At 44.4% G+C, this 26305-nt stretch overlaps 1 protein-coding gene across 6 annotated transcripts in view; it reads left to right on the top strand.

Annotated features, from left to right (window-relative positions):
* The window catches only part of WDR49 (WD repeat domain 49), a 176858-nt gene that overhangs the window by 75196 nt on the left and 75357 nt on the right, over window positions 1–26305 (top strand). For 5 of the 6 annotated variants that reach the window (XR_008320131.1, XR_008320132.1, XM_053312036.1 and 2 more), the window contains 2 exons: window positions 18341–18471; window positions 21761–21859. Coding sequence is in view for 4 of the 6 variants with exons in the window: in XM_053312036.1 (XP_053168011.1) it covers window positions 18341–18471; window positions 21761–21859 (230 nt within the window). In the remaining 2 variants the exon portion in view is untranslated. The remainder of the gene's footprint in view (window positions 1–18340; window positions 18472–21760; window positions 21860–26305) is intronic. The other variant, XM_053312038.1, reaches the window with a different exon arrangement.

Here is a 26305-nt window from a genome sequence, read left to right as displayed (position 1 = left end):
ATGGTAATTGTGCTTATCACTTGACAAATTCAATGTGTGAAGCTGCTATCATCAGTTATTACAGATCATTACTTCTTATTGTGCCATGCAGTTATCTAACAATTGGTTCCATGCTGATAGGAGATAAGACTATCGAGTGCTTTCTATCACCTGTACATAAATTGAATAATGTGAACTCATCCTTCAAAAGCTTGTATCCGCTGAAGGATATTGCATTCATCTTATAAGGAAGCATTATACAGAGCAGCTGGCCTGAGAAGAGGCTCTGTTTAAGCAACCAGCATTTTCATGCCCTGTGTACCTAATTGGTTGGTTGTGGCTAGGAGTATTTGTAAGTTACAAGATGTATGAAGGGGATCGAGGAGCAGTAGATAGTCCTGGTCAGCAACTAGATTGATGAAAGGTCCATTTTATGAATGGAGTGCGGGGTGGAAGGCCAGGACTCTGACTTCTGCTACCCACATTAGTGGTGTGGACTACTGGCAGATCTTCTTGTCATAGGAACTGCTCCGTTCACACTCCATTCACCGTACTGCTCTCTTGCCTTTGGGTTTGCAACTGGAGGGCTCACATTATATCCCAAGGGGCCAGATTTGTTCTAGGGCCCTCTAGATACTAATTAGGTCTGTGCAGTTGGTTTGATAGACATATCTGACCAACATGCCTTCTATTGGGTGTTGGAGGGAGTTCTCTCATGACAGCCAGGAGCCTCCTGGCTTCTGTCAGAAGGACAAGGCCCCTTCTGTCATGGTGGAACTCCATGGATATCCACCATGTCTGTCAGACCTGCACTGTCTTTTTCCTTGGCCTGAGTGGGGGCAGGAGACTGGCTACATCACATCGTCTTTACTCCAGAGGGAGTGCTTGAATAGCTGCCATGCCTTCATGGGATTTGTATTTTTTTATGAGGCTGCCAGCGCTGTCCTCATTTCTGGGAGGGACAGCACTGGATGAGGGTACAGCCACAGTCTAATCACGTCTCATGTGGCCTGGAACTTTTTATTTTACCCTAGTGGTGTGAGATGGGTCTACACAGTAGCAGCTCTCCTTACCTTCCAACTCCATACCATCCAGTTCTACAATATCTTCCAAGTTCCAACAAGGATAATGTAGAACTGGAAAAGGTGCTAACCCCTGCTAACTGGGCAAAGAGGCACCTTTTACTGTGGTGATTCTCTTTATTTAGCAGGGGGAGAGTAACTGGCCCTATCCACCCTTAGCACAGTACTTCCAGTGACTGTTGCTGGTGTGTGTCTTATGTTTCTTTTTAGAATTTGAGCCCTTTGGGGACAGGGAGCCATCTTATTTGTTATTTCTCTTTGTAAACCGCCCTAAGCCATTTTTGGAAGGGCGGTATAGAAATTGAATTCTTATTCTTATTCTTATTCTTATTCTTATTCTTATTCTTATTCTTATTCTTATTCTTAGAGGGCAACCAAAATGATCAGGGGCCTGGAACACCTTCCTTATGAGGCAAGGCTACAGCATCTGGGACTCTTTACCTTGGAAAAGAGGTGACTAAGGGGAGACATGATGGAGGTGTATAAAATTATGCATGGGGTGGAGAGGGTAGACAGAGAGAAATTTTTCTCCCTTTCTCACAACACTAGAACCAGGGGTCACCCGATGAAACTGAAGGTTGAGAAATTTAGGACCAACAAGCAGAAGTACTTTTCCACACAGCGCATAATTAATCTACGGGATTCTTTGCCATGGGATGTGGTGATGGCTACCAGCTTGGATGGCTTTAAAAGGGACTTAGACAGATTCATGGTGGACAGGTCTATCAATGGCTACTAGTCTGGTTGCTGTGAGCCACCTCCAGCCTCAGAGGCACGATGCCTCTCAATACCAGTGGCAGGGGAGCAAGAGCAGGAGAGAAGGCATGCACATACCTCTTGCCTGTGGACTTCCCAGAGGCATCTGGTGGGCCACTGTGTGCAACAGGATGCTGGACTAGATGGGCCTTGTGTGTGATCCTGCAGGGTCGTTCTGATGTTCTTATGTTCCTATTTACCAGGTATCTGTCCCTATTGCCCCTATTACTGTCTCTATTTTCTGGTATCTATCCTTGGTAAAACCACTGCTATTTTGTCCCTACTTTTGCATTTTGGTGGATGACTTGTTAAAATTTTGTCTGTGTGAGTCACACATGAAAGTAAATGCATGTGCAGCAGGGAACACTAAAGCACCAAGCCGTGCGTAACTTGACATTTCACGTACTGCAGAGGTTGCGGAGTATATGTACTGAATTTGTTGATAACATATGGTAGGATAATTGTGTTTTCCTTGTATATCTTTACCAAAAGAACAATTGCCATTTTGGCATTCAAGTCTGCTGAGGACAGGCTGCTACAGAGTATATTAATGCTTCATGCAAATAGCATTGAAGGCCTTCAATGATGGATGGCATTATGATCAGTAGTTCTGTGAGCAGAAGATATTCTGTGTGCTCCAGGGACAGTTTTCACTTAGCCACCCCTTCCCTTTGCAGCCCTCCTGTTTGTTTGTTTGTTTGTTTGTTTTGAGCATTTATATACTGCTTTTCAGGCGAAGCTCTCAAAGCAATTTACATAGGAAGCTGCCATATACTGAGTCAGACCATTGGTCAATCTACCTCAGTATTGTCTGCACAGACTGGCAGCAGCTTCTCCAAGACTGCAGCAGGAATCAGCCCTACCTTGGAGATGCCAGGGAGGGAAGGAACCTGCAAGCATGCAGGTGCTCTTTCCAGAGCAGCCTCATCCCCTAAGAGGAATATCTTCCAGTGTTCACACATGGAATCCCCCATTCAAATTCAACCAGGGTGGACCCTGCTTAGCAAAGGGGACAAGTCATGGTTGCTCCCCTATGTTCCTAAGGCAGGGCTGGGCAAACTTGGCCTACAGATTACATCATATGTGGCTGAGGATGATGAGAGTTGAAGCTCAACAATATCTGGAGAGCCAGGTTTGTGCAGCACTATCCCAAAGTTTGGCTCACATCCCACTTGCAGAGGTGCACCTAGGTAATTTTGGAGCCAGGACCTAAAGGCCTTTGGAACCGCACCCCCCCCCCGCCCCGCGCAAATTAAGCACCATCATACGACCGTAACACCCGGGACAGACTAGGCCCTGGAAATCAAGGGTTAAGAGCGCCTCTGCCCACTTGTGTAATTTAAGAAGAGTGGGGCTCTCAGAGAATTCTAGCTTTTTTAAAACCAGAGTTTTACCAAATGTTTAATTCCTGGATTCTTGCAAATGGGGAAGCAATGACAGTTATCAGATGTATAAAAATGATTTGTTTATAGTGTTGTCGTTTTGTCCTTAGTGAGATATATATTCAGTCTTTCAGCAGCTGTTTTCTATGTGCTGCACTAGAAAATATGAAATAAATAAATAAATAAATAAATAAATGATTTTCACTTTTGATGTGCATAGAACTTTGCAAACTTTCACTTTTTGGGTAGCATCCTGTATGGTATTTATGCTGGGAAGGGTCAAATAATGATAATGGTGTCAGAATTCTCTCTCTCTCTCTCTCTCTCTCTCTCTCTCTGATTTCACCACCAATTCCTTCTCTTCTCCACTGAGCAAATTTCATTGGCGCAGGAAATAGAAAATCAATGTAAATATGTTTAAGCAGAATGAAATGTGTCTGTGCTGGATACTATACAAAGCCTGCTTTAGCCAGGATAAGTGTTGCGGTTTATAAACTATAGATTAGATAGGATTAAGGGACTTCAGCCTCTGCTTACAAATCTCTTAGCAGAGTGATAAAAATTCTTCATTTCGAAGTGAGGCTCTTTTCCTGCAAACTCTTTGTTTTCAGAAATACATTGATCTGGATCTAATTGTGATGTAACCAAGTCGGGCAAATGGGAATGTAACATTCTGAGGCTATTCTCATGATGGGGGAAATCTGGGCTATTATTTCTTGTTTACACAGTCAGACAGGTGTTATTGACTGGTTTGTTTTATCCAGACATCGAGTCCTTCCCAAAGACCTGGGATGGCTGAATTTTATTGTCAGTGTTGTTGCTGTTATAGATATCATCGCAGAATATAGGCTGTTCCTAGTAAAGATGCTTTTTGTAATTGGCTGATGGTGATTTCTGTGGCCCCAATGGTGTTGAGGTGCTCTTCAAGGTCTTTTGGAACTGCACCCAGGGCGCCAATTACCACTAGGATTATTTTGGTCTTTTTCTGCCACAGCCTTTCTATTTCAGTTTGTAGATCTTTGTATTTTGTGATTTTTTCTATTTCTTTTTCTTCTATTCTGCTATCCCCTGGTATTGCTATGTCGATTATTTTGACTTGTTTTTCTTTCTTCTCCACTACAGTTATATCTGGTGTATTGTGTGGCAGATGTTTGTCTGTTTGTAGTCGGAAGTCCCATAATATTTTTACGTCTTCATTTTCTTCGACTTTTTCAGTTTTATGGTCCCACCAATTTTTGGCTACAGGTAGCTTGTATTTTTTGCAGATGTTCCAGTGTATCATCCCTGCTACCTTGTCATGCCATTGTTTGTAGTCAGTCTGTGAGATCTTTTTACAACAGCTGATTAGGAGGTCCATGGTTTCATCTGCTTCTTTACAAAGGCAGCACTTGCTGTTTGTGGTTGATTTTTCGACTTTTGCTCTTACTGCATTTGTTCTTAGTGCCTGTTCTTGTGCAGCCGGTATTAAACCCTCTGTTTCTTTCTTCAAGTTGCCATTCTTAAGCCATTGCCAGGTCTTGGTGATGTCTGATTTTCCACTTATATTGTCAAATATTGACCATGTAGTGGCTTATTTCTCCATTTTTCTGCTCGGTTCTTGACTTGTTCTTTCTTGTAGGCCTGCTTTGTTTCATTGGTGCTGAATAGTTTCTCATTATTTACCATTTGAAGTGCATCTTCTTCATTGTCCTTGATATATTCTTCAAGGCCTCTTTTCTCCTCCTCTACTGTTTGATGGACTTGCAGCATTCCTCTTCCACCTGAGCTGCGAGGGAGGTAGAGCCTATCGACATCACTGCGGGGCTGCAGAGCATGATTGATGGTCATAATTTTCCTGGCCTTAAAATCTAGTGTCTCTAGCTCTGCCTGGGTCCAGTCTATTATTCCTGCAGTGTATCTGATAACAGGTATAGCCCAGGTGTTTATGGCTTGTATGGTGTTCCCGCCATTGAGTTTGGACTTGAGGATTTTTCTAATTTTCCTGATGTATTCACTTCCAATTTTTCTTTTAGCTTCAGCGTGTGCAATATTATCAGCCTGGAAAATGCCCAAGTATCTGTAATGTTCTTTCTCTTCCAGGTGCTTGATGTTGCTTCCATTGGGCAGTTCTATTCCTTCTGTTTTTCTTATTTTTCCTCTGTTCATTATTAATGCAGTACACTTGTCTAGTCCAAACGCCATTGCTATATCGCTACTGAATATACGGACAGTGTTTAGCTGTGATTCGATTTCTGACTGGGACTTTCTATACAACTTCAGATCATCCATGTACAGCAGATGGTTGATTTTACTTGATGTTTTAGATGTTTGGTATCCGAGGCCTGTTTTGTTTAGTATTTTTGAAAGTGGGGTCATGGCGATTACAAACAACAGAGGGGATAGTGAGTCCCCTTGGAAAATGCCTCTTCTAACGCTAACCAGCCCAAGTGTCTCACCATTGATTGTTAACTATGTACTCCACATGGTCATTGCTTTTTAAATAAATATCTGAATGTTTTTGCTGACACCAGTTGTTTCTAAACATTTTAGTATCCATGTATGAGGCAATGAATCAAAGGCTTTCTTGTAGTCAGTCCATGCCACACTTAGATTTGTTTTTCTTCTCTTGCAGTTTTCTAAAATCATTTTATCAATCAGCAGCTAGTCTTTTGTGCCTCTGGTGTTCGGGCAATTTCCTTTCTGTTCAACTGGAAGCTGTTTGTTAGTTAATAAGTGTTGCATCACTTCATCTGCTATTATTCCAGTTAATAACTTGAACATGGTTGGCAGACAGTTTATTGGTCTATAATTACTTGGAACTGCACCTTTTGCTGGGGCTATTATTATTATTATTATTATTATTATTATTATTATTATTATTTTACATTTATATCCCGCTCTTCTTCCAAGGAGCCCAGAGTGGTGCACTACATACTTGAGTTTCTCTTTCACATAACCCTGTGAGGTAGGTTAGGCTGAGAGAGAAGTGATTGTCTCAGAGTCACCCAGCTAGTTTTATGGCTGAATGGGGATTTGAACTCGGGTCTCCCTGGTCCTAGTCGAGCAGTCTAACCACTACACCATGCTAAAGGAGCCCAGCCTGATTTTTTCCCATCGTGAGAACCACCAGGCTCACAGGTGAGCCCGGTGGTTCTCTGGTGGATAGCCCGCCAAAGTAGCCCTCCCCTTAACCTAGGTTAGTGGAGCAAGTGCTCCACTAATCCAGGTTTTCTGATTGTGTGCTGTCATGGCATGGCTCTGCACTGCTGTGGCACGTGAGGAGACCGCCTCCAGGAGGCTCAAACAAGCCTCCTGGTCCCGGGGTGGTCCCCGAGGTGGCCCCCGATCTCCGCCACCCCAACCATCTCCGTGACGGAGCCGGTAATTGTGTGGGCTGCTGATCGGCCACCCAGGGACAGCTTGGTGATCATCTACTGGGAGGGGTAAGTTAACCCGCTCTCCCCGCAGACCCACCGGATGGAAGCACTTCTCACCGATCGTGAGAATAGCTTCACCGTGTTGTGTTCAGGCATTGTCCATTAACTGCAGACTGTTCCTTCAAGGGCAACCCAGCCTTCAGACCAGTGCTGACTCATTGCAGTTTACTGCTTGAGGTGGATGGCAAAGATCCACCCTGCACTACCCCTGGGTGGGAGCCAGCAATGCTACTCCACCCCTTTGCTGGCCCTGCCCCTAGTTGGTCCCCCCCCACCTCACAGGTTTAGGGGCTAGCCTCTTCCCCTTTGCCCCTGTCTCAGTGGCTGAGGTGTGCCACCACCGCTTGTTTGCAAGGCTCATGTGAGGCAGCGTGGAGTGTGCCTCCAGCAGTGGTGACTAGCTTCCTCATCACCATTTCACTGCTGAATCAGCAGCAGCTCTCCCACATCGTGAGCTCTCCGCTTGTTGCCGTATTGGGGAACAGTCATTCAACAGGCAGTGGGACAGTTACCCCTAGATTTAGCAGCTGCAAAAGAGCCAAATTGAAAGGGAGCTCGCTTCGCACCTTCCCCATGCTGGGATACCTGAGTAGACTCCCAAAGTTAACTTGCAACTATCCGTTCAAGGTCTCTCTGCACGACTGACCCTCCTTTGGTTTACCTCCCCTCCATAGATGTCTCAAATGAGCTAAAAGCCAATTATCTCAGCAAGCAAGTCAGATAAGGGTCTGGGAATGCACATTCCCTACTCATCAAAAGAAGGCTGGAGTGGGTGATACGGACTCAGAGTGGGCAATAGGGACTTTAACTTACCCATTAAAATGCAGATTCAGAGATGTACCCATTGGTTTACTAGGTGTTTCTGACCTGAAAAGAGGTGCTGTGTTTGCATGTTCATCCACTCCATTTGCATCATCCTATTCACTCATTGTGTTGTAATGCAGCACAGCAGACAAAACACTGGGAACTTTTGAATTTGTCCAGAACTGCCCTAGTCAAGAAAGAAGGTTGATTGGAATGTCCCCTCAGGACACGTTTTGGGCTTTATCTGCCTCTGGATTCTTAAGCCAGTGTGCTCAATCCTACCCACTTGGTTACCACCTTGTGGAGTCACCCATTTCTTTGATGCTACAGCGAACACTTGCTATACCACTTAGCTGTGTTTTGCTCTGTGGGCCACCCTCGCTTCCCGGCCCTAGATTAGTTCCCTTGCCAGATCTGATCTGTACTGCCTTTCTTGCTAATAACTGGAGTTGGCTTCACAAGAACAGATGCCCTTTGGATCCATCCCTGCTATCTAATTCCCTCGATTCTTCGCTACCTGCTGCTCCCTGGTCTACCCCAAGGAAAGAGGTCCATCAGTCACTCCTGAGCCACGAGAATCCATTCCACTACAGAAGGAAGAACCGAGGTTGTATTATAACTCCTGCGCCCCAATCTGGACTCCCTCTATCCCTGTCTCTCCTCTCCTAAATCCAAGAACCTGTTTCTCTGAGCCTCCATTCTCTGGCCAGCCTAGAAGCTACTTTAATTCGGACAATAAGCTAAACTTCCTTATAGCAGATGTATGGTTAATCTTGTAACATATTTTTAGTAATAATATTGCTTTTAGTGACTCTCATATTCCATTGTACCACTTACCCTCAAATAAAACCTTCTCTGTTTTTGAACATCTCTCTCTCAGCCAGTCATTTTCCTGTAACCGATACTTTGCATTAAATTTATTCTGATGTGGAACTGCTCCACTCTGATCTAATTTGGGAAGTCCAGCCCCCCGCCCCCCGCCACTGGATAAGAAGTATCCTAGGGGTGGTGGAGGCAGAGGCGCTCATACACCTGGACTTCAGGGCCAAAGTCCAGGGCCTTCACACCCGCTGGGCCCCCCAAATCCTCTTTAGTCTGTCCTGGGTGGTATGGTCACCTCTGGCCTGCACTGCACCGGGCAGCAGAGTATGATTATGACCTGTGCCAGGTGCTTTAGAGACAGGGGAGTGAGGAAAGAAATATGTGGGATGGGACTATAAGTTGCATGTTGAAATGTGTCCTGCGAATGCATATTTGCATAGATATACCTGTTTTATATTCTAATATCCTTGTGAGTTCTGTGGCTGTTTGTGCCCTCCAGAAACCATGTGTTTAAAATACTGCGCGAGTAATGTGTGTGTCTCTGTGTGTAGAGGGATGATGCTTCACTGGGGGGGGGCTCCAAAGCTGCCTTGGAGTCCCCACTGCTGCTTTGGACTCCCCACTCCCTCTCTTCTGTGCTAAAGGCCACTTTTGCACATAACAGAGAACTGTGGGTCCACTGGACCACAGTTTGCCCCCCGCCACCGCACTTCGAGACGATCCAGATCTGGTGTCTGAGGGCCTGAAAGTGGGGAGGAACTGGCTGCATGGGCTTCCTCATTCTAATGATGGACAGCCATGGCAGCCAATCAGAGATGGAAAGAGGGAGGAGCTTCCTACCCTCAATTCTGGTTACAAACAGTGGCAGAATCCGGACAACATGCCACCACTGTCTGATGGGAGGTTTCGGTGGCAAAACCGAGGAGGAACCTAGTATTCCACTTCAGGTTTCTGGCTGGAAACTTTGGGTCACTTTGGTCATGGAACTGAGGGTTCCCACCTTTGGACATCCACAGACCCAAACTTCTGGAATGGTTGCCTCCAGTTTGGCATGATGTCTGAAGGCAGCTATTAGAAGAACCTCTGCTGCAGGCCTGCATTAAGAGCCCTGCTAGGGGTTGTATTAATAGCTCCCATTAATAAACTAGGTAAATAGTTTATTAATAAACTATTAGTTATTAATAATAATAAATTATTAATAATAATTTATAAATAATATTAGTATTATTATTAATAACATTAATAAACTAGGTAGGTTATCAACAGCTGTGTGGAGTCTGAATTAATAATCAAAGTTCAGTATATAATGTGCACCCCAGTTTTCTAGGAAAGACCTACAACTTGGTATGTCAGCCACAGTTTATGTGTTTGCCACATGAAAAACTAGTCTACCAAGGGCAGTTGTACCTGCTTCATAAAATGTGGAACCGATGTTGGGAATAGATTCTTTTTCTCTTAGTCACTGAATTTCCATCCAGCCTTTCTTTAACCCATGTTCCTTTGTGGATGTTCATCTGTGGATGTTCCTTTGTGGATACTGATGAGCCCCCACAGGGTTCATAGATGTGTTGGATTGACTAAAGACAAATACAAGCAAGCAAGGGGATCAAAAGCAGCTGTTAAAAACAGCGTAGAAAATGAAAAAGGACAGCTGCAAGAATTGGTACACTTCCAATGCCTTTCAAATACATCTTCATCAAGTTTCCATATGTTCACACTGGGGAGTATCGTATTTAGTCTTTCATGAAAACTGCTCAGAAGAGTGACATGTTGCAATTACCTTATGCAGAATTTTTTGGTTTGGAAAAGGGCTCAGCTCAATGGTAGAGTAAGTGCTTTGCATGAAGGTTCAGTTCCCAGGTTCAGTTCCTGGCACCTCCAGGTAGGGATGGAAAAGTCCCCAGCTGGGACATCCTGGAGATCTAGCCAGTGGGGATAATAGGTGCGATCTTCCTGCTCTTCCCTCCATGTTTTCCCTCTCAGAACATGTGAAAATGGTTAGCCTCCTTCATGTGGTGAGTCTGCTCAGACTTCCCCTCATGTGTAGAACAGAAACATGACAGACCCTATATATGCATTCCTGTATGTACATAGGCTGTGCTCATGTGATCCACTGGCTCTTTTATTGGCAGGGACAGATCACATGGGTGAGGTCTATGCACATAACGACTATAAGCATGTGAACTCTGTGGCACATATGATCCTCTTTGCATGGTGGTGGTGTGCATATGAGCAAAAACCTCTTGCATCTTGGCATGTGTAAGATGTTGGCTGCCTTCAGATGTAAAGCAGAACTACAGGTCCAATGGATGGGTCCCCTCCCCGACTCTTGTCTCATGTCTGAATTCAGATGAAATGCTGACTGCAGAGAGAAGCGGGAACTGGCTGCTGCAGCTTTCTTCTTTATTAAAGGACAACCCCAGCAGCTAATAGCAGGTGGAGTGAGGGAGGAGCTTCCTCCCTCAACTCTGGTTGCAGTCAGGGGAAACTTTAGTGCCAGCTTCCGGACGTAATGCTGGCACTGCAAAATTGGAGGTACAGGCAGTGAAACTTCATTCAAACCAAAGGTACAAATCGGAATCTGGGGAGGGAAACCATGGGTCCATCTTTTAGCAAAACTGCAATTGCCCGCACTTGGACGTGCAGTTTCTGAAACCAGAGGCGAAGGAACTTCCAGTTTCGTGTGACATGCGAATGCGGCCATAGAGTTTAAGATCTGTACGAACTGAATCAGCACTTAATGAGGAGCTAAATGTACTCTGCATATGAGCAGAGATTTTCTAAATTGTAGGACTATGTGAATCAGCCACAGTTCAATCCAGCTGTGACCTCAGTGTTTTGGAGAGGTCCCTGATTCGGTTTGGGGCTTATGACTAGTGAAGCCGTTAGTTTTGGTTTGAACCACTTCAACCCACTTTGGCAGTCTTCTCCCTGACCTCCCCCCACCCCCCGGCCTGGCAATCCCTTTATTTATGAGCAGGAGACAGGCATAGATGCAGCCGTGCTGTCAGAATAAGATTTTATTTCTTCCTGCAGCTTTGGAAAAGGCATGAGGCCTTTGGGGAATTGTCTTCTTGGCCAGTGGTCACAGTTCTCAAAAGAACTTACACCTTTCACAGGATTGCAAGAAGAGGAAATGAAATAAAGGGCTTCTGGCAGCCCTTTTCAAACCGAAATGGTGTCACCTCAGCTGTGCCAGTCTCCTGTCCATAAGTAAAGGGGGAAAGCTGGGGAGGACTGCCAAAGCCGCCCAAAGAGAAGCAGGCCCCTTGGACCCAGATCAGCCACTGGTTCAATTTGGGTCAAATTAGGTCAGATTTACCTGAGGCAGCCGGCTTCATTTAGAAGCCAAATACAAGGCTGAAGCTTTGCACTTCCCTACTAAATTGTCTTCATGTTCTAGGAGCAGGCTAATGGCATTGTCTAGAGCTGAGCCTTGCATTTAATTAAGCTCTCCAAAGGACCCCACAGGTTGCTTTTTTCCTGCTGTACCCCTCTCGGTTTCTCCTGTTTGAAGCATGTGTTGATTTCTTCTATTTTGTATGTTTATACCCTCCACCAACCTTCTACTGCGAATTTTGAAAGTGTCTAAAATTTGCTAGGCAGTGTGCAAAGGTAGACTCAGAGAAGAAACCCTTCTTTTCTTTTATTATTATTTTATTTATTACATTTATAAACTGCCCCATCCGAAGGTTCTGGGCGGTGTACAACAAATTTAAAAAGACATAAAAACACACACCATTTAAAACACAATGCTAAAAACAACATAAAAACAATCAACCATTTAAAACTGATTAAAATACTTGAAAAACAATGTACAAAAACAATTTAATTTTTTAAAAAACAAAAAAATTTCTTGCAGGCATATAATCTAAATGAGACAGATGCAAAAGGGAATAGAGAAGGGAAGACAAAGCAAAAATATATATTTAAGCAGTTGCTAGTGATTACAAGTTCTTGGGAAATGCTTGACTAACAAGCAGAAAGTTGCCGGTTTGAATCCCCGCTGCTACTATATTGGGCAGCAGCGATATAGGAAGATGCTGAAAGGCCTCATCTCAGACTGTGTGGGAGGAGGCAATGGTAAACCCCTCCTGTATTCTACCAAAAGAAAACCACAGGGCTCTGTGGGTGCCAGGAGTCGAAATCGACTTGACAGCACACTTTACCTTTACCTTTAATCTGCCTGGAGATAATGTCTCCGTCCTCTGCTCTCTTTCTCTAGGGGGACTACCATGGAATAAATGCATCTAGGACACAAACCTTGGGCATTTATCTTCCTCAGTGCTGTCCATGCCAGTGGGTATTAAACAACTTTAAGTTTCAGCCAATATATACTTAGGACTTATTAAGAATTCCACATCTTTTTTTCTGTTTCATTTCCTGCAAATTTTTTTAAATACAGGATTCCCCCCCAAAAAAGATTCAGCTTTGTGGCTCATCATAACACCGTTGCGAGGAGACTAGTGCAGTAATTATCCCCCTCATCTACCAGTATGGCCGGAAACAATGCACAGTGTAATGGAGACAGATTTGTCATTCTGTTTTGGCAGCAAGGAAGTACAATGGAACAATAGGTGATGAAAAAAACCAACCCAGAATGATACTTGCAACAAGGTTGTAACAAAGGCTGATAAAAGACGGGGGGAAATGGGAGCAACCCTTAAAATATTCCATTTCATATTGCCGGTATCTATTAATAACGTACTTCCTTTTCTTGAAAAATATTTCTGCTTTTGATCATTGATTCCATTTTCAGGATTTAAAGCTCACAGCAATAAACTTTAATGAATAACACAGTAATTGTTGATTTTAATAAGGAGAGAGGAGGGAAGAAGCAAGAGCTTGACCTATGAGAGATATTGAGGAAGGTTAGGAGGTTGGACAGAGACAATTCCCCAAGTGGGTGTATGTTGTACTTCCTTGATGGCACCGTGCTACACAAATAATTGTGAAAGTGCTGTTGTGTGTCTCAAACTGGCTGTGAAACTTGTGGGGTTGCAGAACACTCTCCTCTTCCTGCTGTCCTTCAGTCATCTGAAAAACTTCCAAAGCCCACCCAATCATCTTAATATTGTTCTGATAAATCAAATGAAGCCCACAGCCAACAGAATTTGGAATTAACTACTCTAGTTCAGAAGCCACCTAATGGCACAGTGGGGAAGTAACTTGCCTAGGGAGCAAGAGGTTGGTGGTTCAAATCCCTGTTGGTATGTTTCCCAGACTATGGGGAACACTTATATTGGGTAGCAGCAATGTAGGAAGATGCTGAAAGGCATCATCTCATACTGCACTGGAGATGGCAATGGTAAACCCCTCCTGTATTCTACCAAAGAAAACCACACGGCTCTGTGGTCACCAGGAGTCGACACAGACTTGACGGCACACTTTTACTTTACTCTAGTTCAGAACACTCAATGGCGAAATGAAGCAGCTGTTTATTGAGTCCATACCTGCCAACATGTCCTTATTTTCCCTGAATGGGAAAACAGGGACACGTTGGCAGGTACGGGAGTCAGATCACTGGTGCAGCTTGCTCAGCATCATCTATGCTAGACATTAGGTAGCTCTGGAGCTACTTGTAGCTTCTGGGCTTATCTGAAGTAGGTAATGCTGCAAATCTGGCTGGCTCAATGTGGGCACCATTTTCAGTGGCTCCATTCGCATGTAATGAATGAAGGGTCCAGCTGTTCCATGAGCATTATGTGCGAATGTGGGCAATTGGCGGTAGGTGCATTGATGAAACTGAGAGTTTAGATTTGGAACTCCACTCTGAACCCTTGGGCTGTAGTGAGTTTTATCACCACAACCAGAGTTTGGATGCAGCCCGTGGTATGTCCGAATGTGGAACTGTAGGCTCCATCCCTTGGAACTAGAGTTGATGGAGGAAGCTCCTCCCTCAACTCCAGCCGTCATTGGCTGTGCGGGCTGTCCTTCAGTCAACAAGGAAGCCCACACAGCCAGTTCCCCCTCCTCTCTTCAGTCAAGCTGACTGCAGAGAGTATGCTCTCCTTTACATCTGAATTTGGACAGGAGAGCGGGGTGGTGGTGCAGAACCACAGGTCCATTGGAGAATGAGTGCTCAGGGTTGCTTTTACTTTCTCTCCTTTTACTTTCTCTTAAGTTTCTTCTCCTACAAAGCAGGCTCTCTTACTTTCCTCCTGTTGTGCAGCAAAATTCTCTGGCAATTCGGGGGTGGGGGTGGGGGTGGGGGTTGATGTTAAAATTCCTTATTCTGTCTGTAATTTTTTGTACTGCTGTTTTGTGATTGGTTCTGCCTCCCCAAGCAGTTGTTCTGTGCTGGTACTAGTGACCAAGACTTTGGCAAAAGAAAAAAGTCCCACAAGCCTTAAATCTGTCCACCCCGGTCAATACTGCAGCTCTCCAGGGTTTCAGACAGGGGTTTGTCACTGCCCTACCTGGAGATGCCAGGACTGAACCTGGGACTTTCTGCACCAGAAGACGTGGTGGCCCCCCCCATCCGAGCCCGCACTGTTGCTGCTCTGAATGCCAACCCCAGCTGCCGTGCCTGTGCAGGCACTGTCTTAAAACCTTGTACCCCTAATAAAGTGACCAGTTCCTCCATAATACTTCTGTGTCCGTGTCTCCTTGGGTCTGGGTGCAATGATGCCCATTGGCAGAGAGCTATGGCCCTTAACATAAGTTTGGCTCACATGTTTTGAGGATGCCTCAAAGTTGTACAGTTTTTGTCAGCATGTGGGACCTAGGATTAATCTTACTTTATCTGCTTCAGTGAACCTTAAACTTAATCCTTTAATCCTGGGATATATAGGTGTTCTTTGGGCATTCTGCAAACATATGGTTCTTTAGATTCTTTAGAGCTGTACTGGTGGCTAAAAGGCTCATTTTGCAAGATTAGAGGTCCCACGTTTGCTCCTTGATGGCCCTCTGGGTTAGCAAGGCACTAGATCTTTGTGCTAAGGAAAATATTACTTGTAATTGATGGGACATTCCTGAGAACGTCACACTTCAGTGGCACTGTTTGCTTTGTCTTTTTGAACAGTGACTGTATAGTTCTCTTCTAAGGTTCCCTTCCACATAATCAGTCAACACGCAGAGAGAAACATAGGAAGTTACACAGGAACATAGGAAGCTGCCATATACCGAGTTAGACCACAAGTCCATCTAGCTCAGTATTGTCTTCACAGAATGGCAGCAGCTTCTCCAAGGTTGCAGGCAGGAATCTCTCTCAGCCTGATCTTGGAGATGCTCCCAGGAACTTGAAACCTTCTGCTTGAAACCTTCTGCTTTTCCCAGAGCAGCTCCATCCCCTGAGGGGAATATCTTACAGTGCTCACATATCAAGTCTCCCAGGGTGACCCTGCTTAGCTAAGGGGACAAGTCATGCTTGCTACCACAAGACCAGCTCTCCTCCCTTCTCCTCCCCAACAGTATAAGTTGCCTTATACTGAGTCAAACTATTGGTCCATCTAGCTCAGTATTATCTACACTGACTGGCAGCAGCTCTCCAAGGTTTCAGCAGGAGGCTTTCTCAGCTCTACCCGAGATATTCTGCATGCAAAGCAGATGCTCTACCTTTGAGCTATGGCCCCATTCATGGCAATCCGATACCAGGATTGCACTGGCTGGCACCATCCCAACCACTGCCCTCCATGCTTGGATTTCACATGTGTGGAGAAGAAGATCCATGTTACATGTTTTCTTTGCTGCTGCAGTTCCCCTTTGCCCCTCTTTTGTATCCCGTTGTCTTTTTCCTCCTTGTTCTCTTCCTGTTTTCAGCCATTTCTTCTCTTTGATCTCTTACTAGATCTGGCTGCTTGTTCTAAGGGTCTATATAATGTCCTGCTCTTTCCTTTTTCCTGTTGATCAGCTGGCATGAGCAGAGATGGGAAAGTAGGCCATCTCTATTGTTATTTGATTGCTTATTTTATTCTGAAAACCAATAAAAAATTTAACAAGAGCAGCAGCAGCAACAATAAAAGAATGGAAATTGGTATTCAGTGTAGGATTCAGCGTCCTGAGAAATTCTGCTTTCAAATTCCCTTCTTTAAAAAGTAACAGCATTGAATGTATTTATTGCATTTTTATCCCACCTAACTTCCATCATGGAACTCACATGGGAATCAACCTTTCATACAAAATCTTCTGGGGGTGATCTCTACTCTGTGTCCTGTTGTGTGCTGAGGTCCGACTGTCTCTCTCTCTCACACCCACACACCCACAGGGCCATCTTGGTGGTTGCCCCCAGGCTATGGAGACTTGGTCTCTCACCTCCTCCATGACCCCTCGTAGGCACTTTTTTATTCAAGTGTGTGGGCCACGTGGAGATTTTGGTGGTGTATTAGCTGCTGCTAAACGCCTTTTTAAACTCGGCTTCTATGTTTGTACTTGCTATATTATTGAGCAATAATATATATTATTTTGTGATTGGATTTCTTTTAAACTTTTTAGAACTTGTCTTGGACCCAATTGATGAAAGGTGATGAAAATGAATAAAAATGAATAAATACTAGTATATTCAGTTTCCAAGCAGTCACCCATGTCGATGCTGACCTGCTCAGCTTCAGTGAGGTTACCACATCATATATCCTCAGAGCATGCCCTAGGATGAGCATAGTCCACATAGCCCCAAGCACAGATGGAGAGCATGGATTTCCTGGGTGTGCATCTCTGGGGAGATATGGGTTCCTTGGATCTTTCTATAGAAGGTGCAGATGGTTACAATGTCTGCCTGCACCAAATCAACAATGTAAAAGATCTGAACTATAGTACATAAAACAAAACAACAGATCTAATACTGTAACCAACTCCCCCAACCATCTAGATATATTATTATTATTATTATTATTATTATTATTATTATTATTAATTACATTTATAAACCACCCCATCCAGAGGCTCTGGGAGGTGTACAACAACTTTTAAAAGACATAAAAACACACAATTGAAAACATAGTGCTAGAAACAATATAAAAACAATTCAAAAACAAAACAATAAAAATATGAAAGTAAATTGTATTAAAAGTGAAACAATCAAATGTTTATAGTGATATGGATAAATGATATAAAGTAGATCAATAAAATACAATGACCAAACATCAACAGATGGGCTATGAGGCCATTGGTTTATCATACAAGAAATAGATTATTATGACAGTATTAATACATACATTTGTGAATATGGGCATTTTTTAGAATGGACATATGGTGGGAGAAGACTTGAGGACTCCCATTGAGAAGGATCTACTATTCAGCATAGAAGTAGAACGAAGACACTATTGACATTTTTTGAAGAACTGAACTTTTTTCAACACTTGAAAAAGTTTACTGAAACAGCAAATGCTGCTTGTAAGCTGTTGTGTTTACATAGTTCACAATATTATACTGTTCTGTTGTTCTTACGTATATATTTCTGTTGATGTTTGGTTGTTATATCTTATTGTTGTACTTTATGTCATTTATCCATATCACTACATACATGTGATTGTTTCACTTCTAATCCAATTTACATTCCTATATCTAGTTGTTTTTTTGGTTACATTATTGGATCTGTTGTTTTGTTTTATGTACAATGTCTGCCTGACCATAGTGCCCTTTGGGGGTGTCCCCACTCATGGAGAGTATATGCAGAGCTGTGTGCTGGGGAGTTTGCATCAAGCCATCTATTTTAGGATAGGATTGAAAGTGTGGATAGGACTGAAAGTGCCAGGCAATTGATCACACCTTGTGAACAAGAGCGCAGGCTGAGTGCTCAGGGTGTGGGGCCTTTTTGTGTCTTCCAGACTCTCTCTTAATGATTAGTAGAAACTGAATACATTGTGGAACATGCACAAATATATATGCAAATCTGCTCAATTAGCATAATGTATACAGAACAGGGGATTCAGCTTTTCTTCTGATAATGATGATGATGAACAATTCTGAACTACTTTTCAACAACAACAAAATTACTCAGAGCAGTGTACATAGACAAAGGAATGAGAAAATGGGAACTTGGTCTTCAGATGCCTGAGCCTGCAGCTACACAGAACATCCAAGGCCTCTCTTTTTGAGCAAGAGCATCAGATCCAACTGGCTTCACTCGCGCCACTTTGTTTGTGCTTGTCTCCCTTGTTAGGATGATTACTGTCTTCCGCTTGAGCAACCTGACTCAGTTTTTGGTTCAGCCTTCGGAATGGAAAGGAGGAGCTCAACACCAGGACGACATCTTATGTGCAGCGTTTTTACCTCCGCAAACTCTAGTTACGGGTAGTGGAACCTTTATTGCCTAATATATCATCTCGAGATTGGGACTTGGGCCATCGCCGTCTCTATGCATGGCTGAATTTACGGCTGCCTGGGCTGGCTTAGCTAATATGCTCTTGGCATATTATGAGACGTGGACAAATTAGAGCTTCATGGGAGGACAGGGGAAAAGTGTGCTAGGAAAAGGATGGGCCTGATCCTCCATAAGACGTTTCCCTGCAGATCCCAAAGTTCTTAGAGTTGGTGTTGACAGACCCACTCCTGCCAAGTCAGTGGGGTGAGGTGCCTGGCACAAGTCCAGATGGGTCTCAGGGTTGGTACAGACACTGACCCAGAGAAGGATGACTGAGGATGATGGGGAGCCGGCCCCAGCAGAGAGATCTACCCTGACAGTGAATCCCCTGGAATCACCAGCATTAGAACAGCCAGGGCCTAATGCTTCTGCGGAGACTTGTCGGAACACTGAGGACCTGATGCCCCTTAGTGGGAAGTCCCTGTCTTAGAATTACTTCCCTCACCCTCAATTCCCCAGGAAAGGAAGCAGTGCCGAGCCCAGGCTGAGCACCAGCTTTGGAAATGGAGCACAGGTTTGGCCGCTCAGGGCTTTCCTATGAAGCAGGGGCATACCAAGGTTTAGTTATTTATTTACATAGGAACATAGGAAACTGCCATATACTGAGTCAGACCATTGGTCTATCTAGCTCAGTATTGTCTTCACAGACTGGCACCAGCTTCTCCAAGGTTGCAGGCAGGAATCTCTCTTAGTCTATCTTGGAGATGCCAGGGAGGGAACTTGGAACCTTCTGCTCTTCCCCACCGAGGGGGAATATCTTACAGTGCTCACACATCAAGTGCTCTCCCATTCATATGCATCCAGGGAACTTGAAAGCTTTTGCTCTTCCGAGACTGGCTCCATCCCCTGGATAAATACATTTGATATTTATTCATCAAATTTGTACATCACCTCAAACTTTCATCTCTGGGCGGTTAACAATAGCATAAAACAAATTAAAACATATACAAAAGCTTAAAACAATTTAACAATTGGTTGGAGTGGGTCCTGGGACAAAATGTGAAGATGGGTCCCTGCCCCCCACCTTTTTGGAAGAGGGGGAGAGTACAGAGCAAGCTGTTGCCCAACTGAAGCCAACTGAGCGGTCTCAGAGAAGTAGAGCTTCTCTAGGAAGAGCAGGAAAGAATGAGATCCCTGCGAATTACAAAAGCCTTCCAATCCAGCTTGTATATTGCTGGTTCCACCACTGCTCTTGTGAGCTGATGCCCCAGGTTGTCTGAATCCTGTCTTGCTGCCCAAGGCCTATTCCATGACCTGAGCTATGATCTGCTGCCTGAAGCTGGCCTTGCTGCTTACTGGACAATGAGGTTGGATGTTTCCAGGCAACATTAAGAGGAGCAGCGTGTTGGCAGAGAAAAGAAAGCGGAGTCAGGACCAGAGTAGACATATGCAATTCGTCATGTGTGGCCTTGGTGTGTTTGCTTTTCAATATGCAAACAGAATGCACAGGGGCTCGATCTAGATTGAGAACCTGTGCCTCCCACCCTAGCCTCAGTCTGGATCAGGCCCTCCTACACATGTTATGTGCCATGGAATAATGCTTCCACTGGCTCAAAGAACATGCTTAATCTATGCACCCTGATTTTGTCACATGGTTTACTGACATTCAAGAAAGCTCTAGCAGCTCTATTTAGACATTTTATAAACATTCCTTTTGGCCAGTACTCAGTGAGACAGTCATTCCTCCACCTGATATTCTGCAGAATCTCGACAACTACAATTATTTATATACCACTTTTCAACAAAAGTTTCCAAAGCAGTTTACATAGAAAAATAATAAAGAAAAAAAGATGGCCCCCTGTCCCCAAAGGGCTCATAATCTAAAAAGAAACTTAAGATGGACACCAGCAACAGTCACTGGAGGGGTACTGTGCTGGGGGTGAATAGGGCCAGTTACTCTCCCCCTGCTAAATAAAGAGAATCACCATGTTAAAAGGGTGCCTCTTTGCCCAGTTAGCAGGGGACACACTTGAATCCTGCCAAACACTGGCTTCTGTAAATAGAATTTACATAATGAAGCCAATGATGTTTCACATGCCAAAGCATGAGATTATTTGTAATACCATAAACCTTGTTTGTTGGTGTGAACATCAGGAGCTTGATACATATTCCTAGGATCGCTTGTGGATGCCCTTGGGACAGATTTCATGATACAGCAATTGATGAACCCACTGTGTATTCATGATTCAGTGGAGGGTATGCAGTTGCATATCAACTAGGAAAATTATGTCTGAGTTCAGGCACTTAGTTTCCAACTGTGTCATTTTCCTACATCCACTACTGTAAGAAATCCTGAAATTGGCCCCCGTGGCTCCATTTTGGACTGATTGTGGACTGATATCATGATGGGTTATCTCCATTATCAAAACTTTAATTCTGGCTTAAAATGGCAGTATTGATTTGATCTAATTCATTACTAATTCACAGGTTCACCACTAATGATAATCAGGCTGTCATCCCAAAATCAAACTTTGCTAATATAATGGAATAGTTTTGTTTGTGCTTTCAGATAAGACTCAAATCTGTCTCAAGGTAGCCACTCACGTTTCAGATTTAAAGTCCTGGACTCACTTGCTGGCAAGTTCAGGCTACATTTCGTCCAAAGATGCTCTCCAAGAGGGACATCCCATCTGTTCATAGCTTTATCTTGATCATTAACCTGCTGGAAGGTTCAGGATGTACTCTGGAAAGCCAATGAGCATTAGTACTTTGTTTTGAAACTGAAAACTAAGCTAATGCCTCCTACTAGTTTAGATACAAAGTCAAACTGTTATAAATTATAGAGGCTGTTTGTAACCAACCTGCACTTTGATTAAAAGTCAATTGCTGAGTTAAACCTTTTGGTGGATAATGGAAAACCATTATTTGGTGGATAATGGGAAGGGGATTCTGGGATAGTGCTGGACCCCAAGCTTTGAGTGAAGGTGAACATTTATGGGAAACACTCTGAAATGTGCACTTAATACAGGAAAGTGAAAGCTAGTAATAAAAACCAGCCAAAATATTGGCTGACTCCAGTTATATGGTTTGTGGATGTCCGTAACTATAAGAAATTTTGATATCGGGCTGCACTGATTTGTGTTCTGCATAGGCCTATGAAGTCAGCAAAGCACAAGGCATTCTGGCAACCTCCTTCTCCCTTTAAAAAAATTGCAATTCACGTCCTGGTCTTTATATATAGCCTTTCTTAATACTGTGCTGACTTATTTTCTAATTCAGGGAGTTCTGGTGGAGAAATCGTTGTGTGGAATAACAGTACAGAAACTGCCCGCATTAAGCTTCACTTGAATGCTGGGAGTCAGCTGAAGACCGACTCAGGTTGGTATGGACCACAATGGGACACTCGTCTTGGAGAGCTGAAGAAGTTGTTGTCTTGGTGGAGAGGCAGGAGAAAGTCAGCACTAGGACCTGAATGGAACAGCAGATTCAATATAGGAAAGGGAGAGGATTTAGACCACAAACTGCAGAAGTCATCTTCAGTTGGGGTTAGTAGGTGCAGGGAGCTCCTGAGACCTGTATTAATGGAAAAGCAGGGAGCTGTCCACTGGGACCCTGGTCCTGAATCTTGGAAGTAGTTCTGTTTCTGAGGTGTCTTACAAGGTTATATAATAGAAACTCATTGTGAGGACAGAAAGAGATTGCAGCCATGTGACTCCAGAAATCTGGGTGCTAAAACAAAAAACATGAGAACAGCCCTGCTGGCTCAGGCCCAAGGCCAGCATCCTGTTTCACACAATAGCCCACCATATGCCTCTTGGGAACCCACAGGCAAGCTGTTTCCCCCCTGTAAATGGTATTTAGAGGATTCTTGCATGGAATGACCCCTGGTTCTAATGTTATTTGAGGTAATGTTTCTATGCTGCATGCATTGCCAGAGCATAGGTCTTCAAATGCACTCTGTGTTGTAATCTGTTGGATTTGAGCCAAGTCTTTCTCGACATGCTCGAGCTGTCTACCTTGCCGCTTCAGGCCCTGTAGCTCTTCAGTATACCAAGGGGCTAATTTAGAAGCGCTTAGAGGGTGCTTAGGAGCAATCATGTCTATTGCCCTAGTGAATTCATTATTCCAAGTCTGAACCACAGCATCAACAGAATCGCTGGCAGAACCAACCTTAAAACTTTCTAAGGCTTCTTGGAATTTTATGGGATCAAATAGCCTTTTGGGGCAAACTATCCTAATATGTCCTTCACCCCTGTGGAGGAGGGTTGAAGCTGTGAGTCCAACCTTAACCATTGCCTGTCCATGACAATGGGGAAATCACAGGAGTCCCTACCCACAGAACACCTTCCTGATCAGAGCAAAAAACTAAATCAAGAGTGTGACCAGCAATGTGCGTTGGTCCCGAGATGACCTGGGATAGGCCCATAGTTGTCATGGCCGCTCTGAACTCCTGAGCTGATCTTGACAAATTGGTTCCCAAGTGAACATTAAAGTCCCACAGAACTACTAGTCTGGGAGACTCCAACACCAGCTCTGCAACCAAGTCAGCCAGCTCAGTTAAGGACTCAGTTGGGCAGCAGGGCAAACGGTATACCAACGGAAGTCCCAGTCTATTCTTGGTCTCCAGACATAGGTACACACATTCAGTATAGGCCAGTTCCCTGACAGGAACCCTGGTAAGGGAGATATTAGTCGTATATACCACAGCCACTCCTCCTCCCCACCCATGTCCTCTCACCTGCTCTACAACAGAGTATCCTGCTGGGAGAGGCTGGGCCCAAACTGGATCACTAGCCTCCCCCATCCAGATCTCTCTAATACATACCAGATCAGCTCCATCATCCACTATCAAATCATGGATGATTTCTGTTTTATTTTGAACTGAACTGGCATTACAGAGAAGCAAGGTGAGGTTCTGTGGGGGTTTGGTACTGCTCCTCAAGGTCAAAGAGCTGGCAGGGAAGCTTGAATGGGTAGCAGCTATTTCTGATCTCCTTTCCCCTGTAATGGCTTGCTACCCTGCCAACGTCGCATCCTCCTCTATTCTCTACCACCACTGGAATCACTCCAGGGACAGTGTACACATTCCCCCCAACTTTCCTATCCACCAAAACACATACCTACACAAAGTCTAATGAACACAAATAAGAATACAGCGAGTATTTATATACCGCTTTTCAACTAAAGTTACCAATGCGGTTTATATACAAATAAATAGAAAAGTTCTTAAAGCATCTGCATCACTTGCCTCAGCCCTCTGTCCCACCCCCAAAGCCTGCCCCCCAAAGACCAGCCCCCTTTGGTGGCCAGCTTTGGCAGTCCACCATTGGCTGCGCCCCTGACACAGCCCCTGGTTTTATGGTATCGTGGGGACAAACTCCCCCTCCTAGCAATTGAAAACTATGTTACAATCAGCCAAAAGGGAGGAGGCAACCCACAGAGTAATAGCCCAGAGACACAACAAGCCCAGCAGAATCCCTTTGCTGGCAGATCTCACAAGTGTCCTGGACTTGGCTATTAGCAGCTGAAAAAAACAAACAGAGAAAGTGAAATTGGGGCAGGGGAGAGTGAATCTCACCACTGCAGCCTATTACTAGTTCTTCTCCCACAGATGTACAGCATGGAATACCCGGATAGACAGCAAGGCTTTCATACAACCGAAAAGTGGATAGGGCAGGTGTCCTACCTAGATTTGGGAGCTGTGTGCACTCCCAATTTTCAGTTGTGTGGGAGCAAACAATTAAGTAGGTGGAGGGAGAAGTGGTGGTGTGGGAGACAGGAGCTGGGTAGGCTCTATCCTACCCAACTTTCATATCCATCATTTGACCAAGACAGGCGGAAGAGCTGTCCTACCCAGCTCCTGTCTCCCGCACAATCACATCTCCCTCCTACTACCTAGTTGTTTGCTCCCACACAACCAAATATTGGGAATGCAGCTCTCAAACCAGGGCAGGATACTTGCCCTATCCACTTTTTGGTTGTGTGAACAGCCTTGCCCCCACCCCCAATAGTACTATAATTTGGTGACACCCACTAAAAGGCAGTAGAAATGACAGTACTTCTTTACTCTTTTCGTTTATAGCGACTTGGGTTCCCAGATGTTGTTGTGGCTGAAGATGATGGGAGTTGTAGTCCAACAACATCTGGGGACCCAAATTTGAGAACCTTTGGTTTATGAAAATGGATCTTGATGATGGGAGAATCAGTAGGGACAGCCACAGGTCTTGATGATGGGAGAGGCTGGTATGCAGGCAGGAAGGTGGTATCCCACCTGGTTGGTATCCTGCAGGCAGGCAGTATTGATGATGGGAGTGGCCCCTTGGTGATGGGAATTGTAGTCCAATTTTCACCTGAAGGTTTTGTGGGGGCTTCCTAACAGCAGTGGCAGCAGGTCAGGGGTCTTAAAAGTATAGTCTTCCTTAACACTGTACCCGTTGGCCACTTTTAAAACTTTGAATGCACCTCCTAATGACAGGATCCGGCTGATGCCTGCAGAAATTTGATGTTAAAGAAGAAAAACAACAGCTTTTTAGTGGTCTGCACTTTTGCCACTGCTGACTATAAGCTCCCTGAAGCCTTTGGGCAGAAAGAGCTTGAAGATCCTCTGAAAGTGCCCCTGCCATTTTTGTTATGGTGAAAATGAGGAAGCACCAGTGGTGATGATCACTAATTTGGATGGCTTTAAAAGGGGATTAGACAAATTCATGAAGACAGACTTATTAATGGCTACTAGATTCTGACCTACTTCCAGGATTCAGGATCAGGGTCCTAGTAGACAGCCCCCTGCTTTCTCCAGGCTTGATATGGAATATAGGAACATTTAAAGCTGCCTTATACCAAGTCAGATAATTGGTCCATCACTGACTGCCAGCAGCTCTCCTACGTTTCAGTCAGAAGTCTTTCCTAGCCCGATCTGGAGATGCCAGGAAATGCCTGGGACTTGCTGCATGCAACACAGCTTCTCTACCACTGAGCTATGGCCCATCCCCTACCAACATGTAGGTCTTGGTAGGTGCTTCCTGCATCTACCAACACCTATAGTTATTAGCCATTGATGGTTATATGTAACTTCTGAATCTAGAGCAGTATGCCAGATAATACCAGTTGCTGGGTGCTTTTGCTTTTATGCACTGCTTGTGGGTTTCCCTGGGGCATCTGGAGGAGAGCTGGTTTAGAGGTATCAAGCACGAATGGTCCCCTTTGCTAAACAGGGTCTGCATCTTCGGAGACTACACGTGAGCGCTGTAAGATATTTCTCTATGTAGTCATAGCTCAGTGGAAAAGCATCTGCATGCTTGCATGCAGAAGGTCCCAGGTTCATTCCCTGAGATCTCCAGGAAGGGCGGAGAGAGACTCCTGTTTGTAACCTTGGAAAGGTTACAGTCTGTGTAGACGAGGCCTGCTCAGCATAGGCCCCTTTGCTGTTTTTTTACAACAACTCCCGTAATCCCCAGGCACAGTAGCCAATAGCCAGGGATTATGGGAATTGTAGGCCAACATCTGCAGGAGAGCCGAAGTTGAGCAGGCCTGGTGTAGACAATACTGAGCTATATTGACCAATGGTCTGACTCTGTAGAAGGCAGCTTCCTATGTTCCTACATCACTGTACAAAGCAGAATCTTGGATCAGATGGATCTTTGGTCTGATCTCCAGGAATCCTTCTCCTGTTCTGAAGAGTTAGGTCTATATAACTCTTGCTACCACTTGGCAAATGTCACTTGCTTTTACCCAAGTAGTGCCCTCTGCCTTTAGTTCTGAGGGCTGAACAAGGCTCGAACAACTTTGATCTATGAAATTACTAATAACAGGTGCCAGTGCATAGGG

The sequence above is a fragment of the Hemicordylus capensis genome, chromosome 3 (genome assembly GCF_027244095.1).
Source record: "Hemicordylus capensis ecotype Gifberg chromosome 3, rHemCap1.1.pri, whole genome shotgun sequence".
Taxonomy (NCBI): domain Eukaryota; kingdom Metazoa; phylum Chordata; class Lepidosauria; order Squamata; family Cordylidae; genus Hemicordylus; species Hemicordylus capensis.
The sequence above is the reverse complement of the archived record's forward strand: the minus strand, read 5'-3'. Positions and strand labels throughout refer to the sequence as shown.